The sequence below is a fragment of the Humulus lupulus genome, chromosome 5, assembly GCF_963169125.1.
Source record: "Humulus lupulus chromosome 5, drHumLupu1.1, whole genome shotgun sequence".
NCBI classification, from domain to species: Eukaryota; Viridiplantae; Streptophyta; class Magnoliopsida; order Rosales; family Cannabaceae; genus Humulus; species Humulus lupulus.
In genome coordinates this window covers 170,043,633-170,050,971 of record NC_084797.1, presented here as the reverse complement: position 1 = coordinate 170,050,971, position 7,339 = coordinate 170,043,633, and the positions used below count along the sequence as shown (strand labels likewise).

At 38.8% G+C, this 7,339-nt stretch overlaps 1 protein-coding gene across 1 annotated transcript; it reads right to left on the bottom strand.

Annotated features, from left to right (window-relative positions):
* Positions 1–1,826: 1,826 nt before the first annotated feature.
* Positions 1,827–6,169, bottom strand: LOC133779677 (uncharacterized). Its single transcript, XM_062219609.1, has 5 exons — positions 5,511–6,169; positions 5,064–5,199; positions 4,124–4,982; positions 3,925–4,039; positions 1,827–3,822 (listed from the first exon to the last, which is right to left on the bottom strand). The coding sequence occupies exons 1-5, from the start codon at positions 6,167–6,169 to the stop codon at positions 1,827–1,829; spliced, it is 3,765 nt and encodes a 1,254-aa protein (XP_062075593.1).
* Between the last annotated feature and the right edge of the window lie 1,170 nt (positions 6,170–7,339).

Here is a 7,339-nt window from a genome sequence, read left to right as displayed (position 1 = left end):
GAATTCCACTGGTACCACGTTAAGCGTGTCAACCTCCCTAGTTGTGGCAAGTCGAGCTAGGGCATCTGCATTCGAGTTCTGTTCTCATGGAACCTGCTCGATCACGTAGAACTCAAATTGTTTGAATGCCTTGTTGAATTTTTCCAGGTACGCTGCCATCTTAATCCCCAAGCCTGGTACTCTCCTAACACTTGTTTGACTACCAACTGATAATCCCTACAACAGTGTGTGGCCTTAGCTTTTAGATCGAAAGTTATTCAGAGTCCTAACAGTGCCTCATATTCATCTTTGTTATTTATAGCCTCGAAGCCAAACATTAAGGCTGAGTGAAACCTATTTCCTTACGGGGTTATTAGGATAATCCTGGCTCAATCTGGTCTCATTGGAAGATCAATCGACATAAAGTATCCACAGCTCGTGGGCTGGGGTTATGACTTCTTCGTCGGTGATTCTTGTACATTCGACTATAAAGTCAGCCAAGGCCTGGCCTTTTATCATTGTTCTCGGGTGGTATGTGATTTTGAATTGGCCAAGTTCAACAGCCCACTTCAACAGTCTTCCAGATGCTTCAGGTTTCGCTAATATCTGTCATATCACAATGTTGACCATAGGTTAAATCAATCTTAATTCTGAGTGATTAATATTTTGCTTATTGTATTATTCTAGTATTTTGATTTGTTCGTTACCAGCTTACCCTATGGACTAGCTCCTACTTACATATTGGAGATTTGGTAGTATAATTGAGTGAGAGTATTTATCATAGACATGAAATCTATACTTTTGTTTAAGAAGTGAAACAATGATTTCCTTATAGCTTGGTTCAAGTGTCAAATGATACAATACTCATTTCTGTAATTAAGTTTAAGAAAATATCATCTATAAGGAACTTAGTGGGAGTTAAGGATAAAATACCAATGAGGGGTAAAATGGTTATTTTCACCTGTCTTATTTGTACATCATCTACAGAGGATTGAGTGACGATTATTGTTATAACAATGGATAACATATTTACATTTGGTGTAAAGCGTTCTATGAATTCAATAGTGCAATTCTTAGTCTATAGTGGAGTCATGAGGAATATATAAGGTAGTGATTTTATTTGTTATAAATAAACTCATGGTAACTTATTGGAGCTTGAGTTCATGGATCCATGGTCCCATGTCATCTTTTATGAAAATGTACCTAGTAGTCTTGAATAATTATTTAATTATTAATTATAAATATATCATATTGAATATGTCAATGAAAATAAATAATGTTAAATTATTTATTGATATTTTGTGAGAAAAGAAATAGAAGAAACTTTGAGTTTTTATTGCAAAGTCTCAAAAAGAGATCATTATAGCCAATTAGGGCAATTTTGTTAATATTGATAGATTGATATTTATTTATTTTTGATGAAAAAATAATATATTGAAACACAACAACCAATTACAAATCAAGCTAAAAAAGAGCACCCTCAAACAGAGACATTACATGAGACTTAATTTCTCAAGAAAAGCTAAATCTTTGCTCTTCAACTTAGTCCTAAAAAGTTTAGCAATTATAGCTTTCAAGTAAACCTTTAACAAATGATCAACTTTATCCACAGTCATAGAACAAAAATTAAACAAGCAATTGTTCCTATTCCACCAAATCAAATAGACTGAAGCAGCTAATGCAGCTGCAGCCAGCTTTTGCTTCAGACCCTTAGGCTTCCCAATCATCCAAGATGACCACTCTTTAAACTGACTTGGCTAGACAACATTCCCTAGCCACGCAGCAACTCTATTTCTCACCAGCTGAGAGAACTGGCACTGAAAAAACAGATGGCAATGGCTTTCCTGCTACAAATCACAGGTCGGACACATGACAGAATTCAACTTCATTTGGCACCGCACTAGATTGTCTCTGGTCAGTAAATGTCCCAAAGTAGCTTGCCATAAAACAAATCTGTGCTTGGGCAAAGTCAGATTGCACCAAACCACATGAGCAAATTGAACCCTTTCCTTGTTTAGTAGCTGAACATAGAGATTTCTTATATTGACTTTGTTGTTCTTAACTGCCTTTTCCAGCACCTTTGCAGTGATAACAGCTTTCAAATTAACCAACTTACGCCAGTACCAGCTCACATCAGAATGAATTTTGTAATCCCAAAAACTTTGACCTTTGAGATAAATGGCATCCACCCATTTCACCCAAAGGATATCTTGTTTAGAGGAAATAGCCCAAAGGAACTTAGCTAACAACACCTTATTCCATTTAGACCCTTCCTTAAACCCAATACCACCCAAGCTTTTAGGTAGGCAAACCTGCTCCCAGGCCGTGAGATGAACTTTGCTTCTGTTTTCATTACTGTTACTAGTCTCCCACAAAAATATTTTACATAGCTGATCAATCTCATTAATTACACTCTTTGGGAGGAGGAAAATACTCATCCAAAATGATCTTATCCCCAATAAAACAGAGTGAATAAGTTGATCTCTCCCAGCAAAGGAAAGATGCCGACTAGACCAATGATGAAGCTTCAAGTGGATCTTTTTGATTATTGCAGCACAACCCCCTGCCTTCCATTTTGAAGGCCTGAGAGGAATTCCAAGATACTTTAGAGGGAAAAAACCTTTAGTAAAAACATGGGATTTATCTAGATTGGCTGTTAAACCAGATGCGAGACTAAAAGACTTGAAGCAATCTTTGATAATCTGAACAGATTTAGCAGCTCTGTTACAAAACAACACCAAATCATCAGCAAAACAAAGGCTCACCAACTTCAGCTTCTTACAACTAGGGTTATATCTGAAATCCTTACTCTGAGAAGCTTGAATAAGTACCCTAGTAAAATACTCCATAACAAGAACAAAAAGCAAAGGAGAAATAGGGTACCTTTGTCTAAGATCCTTCCTACCAAGAAAGCTACCTTGGATTCTACCATTCATCATAATTGAGTAAGAAGTGCCCTTTAAACACACCATAATCCATCTAATAAACTTACCCGAGAAATAGTAGGCTGAAAGAATATCCTCCAAAAATTGCCAATCTATTGTATCATAAGCCTTGCTTAGATCAACTTTCATCACACATCTAGGGGATATATGTTTCCTCTTGTAGCCTTTAATGATATCCTGAAAAATAAGAATATTATGAGCCAACAATCTATCTTTAACAAATGCTCCTTGATTTTGGTTGATTAACAAAGGAAGAATCTTATTCAATCTACCACATTGCATTTTTGAAATACATTTATACAATGTATTACAACAAGCTACGAGTCTATACTCCACTGCCTTAGTAAGATTCTCAACCTTCGGAATCAAAGAGAGAGTTGCATTATTGAGATCATTAGGCAGCAATCCCTGATTAAAGAAACCCAAAATAGCATCTGAAATGTCATATCCTATCTCTTCCCACATTACTTTGAAAAAACCCGAACCATATTCATCTGGACCCGGGCTCTTAATCGAACTAATACTGAACATAGCATTTTTAACATCCTTCTTGGTGAAAGGCTTTATTAAGTTCAACTGTTGATCTAAGGATAAGATGCCTCCATCAATAAAACACTCTTTTTGAATAAGAACAGAAGCCTTACTTTGACTACCCATGATACTCCGAAAATGATTTAAGAAGTGAGCCACTACATCCTCAAACTTCTCATTAATCTGCCCAGCATCATTAATAAACGAAGTAATTCGATTAGAAGCCTTCCTCTGCTTCAAACAAACATGAAAATAGGCTGTATTATCATCCCCAAACCTAAGCCAGTTGACTTTACTCCTCTGCCTATGATAACTATCATAGTACCTGGCTTGCTGAACAAAATTCTCAAAAGAAGCCCGTTCCTCACTTTAAAACTCAGCTAAATGAGGGTCCTGTTGTAGTTGGCATTGGGCAGAATTGTACGCCTCTTTGGCAAGATTAAACTTGTGCTCAACATCACCAATCTACCTTCTATTGAACTGCCAAAGGACATGTGTTAGCCTCCTCAACTTCCTCATAATTCCTTCTAAACCCTGAGCAGTTATCGACTTGGTCCAGCTTTGCATAACAACATCTTTGAACCCTTCATGTTCAGTCCACATATTGAAGAATCAGAAAGGTTTAAATCCAGAGTTCACAGCTGAAATAGCTTTAATAATACAAAAACAGTGATCAGATATTATATCCCACTTTATAAATGCTATAGAATCAGGAAACAAATCCATCCAAGCTTCATTCTTAAAGATACGGTCCAGTTTAGAGAATACTCTAGCCCCATCAGCTTGGTTATTGGTCAAGGTGTAATGCGAACCAAGAGATTGAAGTTCATCCACCAACCCCATAGATTTCCATCTCTGTGCATTAGCTATTTCTGTAGCAGAAACAGCACGCCCTCCTAGCCTATCATCAAACTCAAACACTGAATTAAAGTCTCCTGCCACAAGCCAAGGTGTAACTGGAAAAGCTAGACAAGATAAGTCCTGCCATAACTGAATCCTCTCCTGAATCGTGTTTCTGCCACACACAAACGTCACACAGAATTCCCTACCCAACCTTAACTCTTTAACATAAGCATGTATAAATTGGTCACTGTCTTGTAAGACTTCCACTGACAAAGTACTAAGCTGCCAAACCATCAAAATTCTACCTTCATTAGCAGTCCCTTTATAAAACTTCCAGCCATCAAATTGTCTAACCATCATCTCCTCCAGTTTATTACCACGTAACTTGGTCTCTAGAAAAGCACCTATACCAATTTTATTAAGACTACAAAAAGCACGAAGGGATCTCTGTTTTTCCCTCTTATTTAGGCCTCGAACATTCCAACTAAGAATGTTGTACTCCTCCATATAAACTCTTTTCTGTAGTGAAATCCAAATTTGTAACCTCCATTCTCTTATCTTGCAAAACACTATATGTGTTCCTGCATTAGTAACTAAGTCCTTTACACCACCCATTCTTTTAGGAGTGATCCAATCCGCCTCTTGAGCCTCATTAGTGTCACATCTCTCCTTGCCCACACCTACCTAAAAGTTTTTGGATATTTTACCAATGTCTGCATCAGAAGAAACTGTTTTCAAATGAGAGTCAGTTCTCTCCTTAGTAACCTCTTTCTGGTTGTCCTTGGAGACTACCTCATCAGCTAAACTAGTAGTAATTGCTACATTATTTGGCTCAGAAGACTTTTGCTTATTTTCTCCTTCAGGTTTCCTTTCTTTCGGTCTCCAAACCTCACCCTTTTTCCTGTTACACACAACCTCAATATGACCATAAACTCTGCAATGCTTACACTGAGTCGGCAGCCATTCAAATTCCACGAATTACTCCATTAATTGACCTATTTCATTCAAAAATTGAATGGACTTAGGAATCTCATCTGCTATTTCAATCTCCACTAACACCCTAGCAAATTGCATCATGGATCGATCTTTTTTACTTTATCTACAAGTATTGGTTTACCAATTGCACTCATCAAAGCACTCAAACATTTAGTACCCCAGTATTGTAGCCCCAGACCAGGCAAACTCACCCAAACAGGAATAGATTTTACTAACCTCATATCAACTAAATTGGTGGACCACAGTCTCACAATGACTGGCTTCCTATCGAAATGGATAACACCAGCTTCCAACACCAAATCTCTGGTAACTTCATCTCTGAATTTAGCAAGCGTATACCCAACATTTAATCTCGCAATTCTCTCAATACCTAGTTTACCCCACATTCTCTTAATGAAGCCCTCAAACACTACAAATGGGGGATTAGCACCTAGAGCCATACATACCACTGCTGAATTCCAGAATGATACTTCAACTTCAATTTCCTCCACGTCAACCTGAGCAATCCGTTGACCATCATGAATTAATGGTTCTTCAAAATTAAGCCGAGCTCCTCCTTGGTTCGGTAACATTACCCGAAAATTAGACCACTTAACTTTGGATAGATTTTGAAAATCACTTCCAGTCTCTTCTTGATCACTCCATTTCACACCAGTGTCCTTCCCCCCAGGCTGTCCCGCACTCATATCCAAAGATATTGGCCCTCCAATCTCAAGAAAATCGACCAAAGTATCCTTGAAAATCTCCTCCATCTCAGCTGGTGGCTCTTCGTCAACATTAGTCAGCTTCTCTTCGCACGTACCCTGAATCACTGATGCTTCAATCACAATGTCAATAGTAACAGGCTTCTGGTGTATCCTCTTGCGTCTCGCCATGGAGAAACCAGAAAGAAAACCTCACGCCTAATATTGATAGATTGATATTAATATTAATAAAATGAATTAAATAATATTCAAAATTATAATTGGTTAATTTTGACAAGTATTTACTTAATTATAATTATTAACTAATTAAAAATAAAATGAGAAACTAAAACCTATTTATGTCCTAGCTAATTGCCTATATATACTAATGTTATATAATGCATTAGGTCTGGTGAATTTGAGAAGGTAAAAATTCAATACTAGTATTCTATACCTAGCCGCCCATTCTTTCTTAGTTTTCTCTGTAGGAATTCTCTTCTCATGTGTTGAGACTTGCCCACACAAATACTAGGTTGTTTTAGAGAAAGACTTGGAAGATTGAGTTCTTGTTTCAAAGTGGTTTGGATTTGTTGCAATACCTAGCATTCAACAAGGACAAAAAGTTAAGGAATTCAAAGGGTGTAGTCATTGTTCAGCAACGCATCTTGTAAGTACTCCAATGGTTTTCTTATTGTGTGAATATGGGTAATTGTCCGCTCAATCACTATGCGCCAAGCCACTAAGTTAAACCTCAAGATGGGAAGGTCTCTCAGGTGGGAGTCTAAGGAGGGCATCCACTTGCCGAGATACAAGGGCCTCCCTATGCAAGGCCATCCTCAAAACTCCTTGCAAGACCCAAGGGCCTCGCTATGCGAGGCCCATCTCGGGTACACATCTACCAAGGCACCAAGGGCGCGCATGCCCCATCCTAAAGGATGTCCACGTGAGTCCCCGCGAAACCCAAGGGCCGTGCTATTCGAGGCCCATCTCGGGTATGCATTTGTCGAGGCACCAAGGGCATGCATGTCCCTTCCTAAAGATGCATGCATGACCCCTCGCAAGACCCAAGGACCTCGCTATGCGAGTCCCGTCTCAGGTACGCATCCGCTGAGGTAGCAAGGGTGTTCATGCCCCTTCCTAAAGGATGTCTGTGTGAGCCCCCAAAAAACCCAGAGCGAGGCCGTTTCTGAGTATGTATCCGCCGAGGCGCTAAGGGCCTGACACAGCGAGGCTCACCTCCCAAGCCCTGGGCAAGCCCATCACCAAGCTTCTAAGTCACCCTTCTACGCAACAAGGAGACCCGTCCTATCTCTGTTGAGGGATCAAAAATTTATTCAACTCTTATCAAAATATAAAGAAGTT

Coding starts and splice junctions, on each gene's coding strand:
- LOC133779677 (XM_062219609.1), bottom strand. CDS start 6,169: ATGGCGAGACGCAAGAGGATACACCAGAAGCCTGTTACTATTGACATT. Junction 5,200..5,510: donor ACCAATTTAGTTGATATGAG/GTTAGTAAAATC, acceptor TGTGTGTAACAG/GAAAAAGGGTGAGGTTTGGA. Junction 3,823..3,924: donor CTTTGGCAGTTCAATAGAAG/GTAGATTGGTGA, acceptor TGAGTTTTAAAG/TGAGGAACGGGCTTCTTTTG.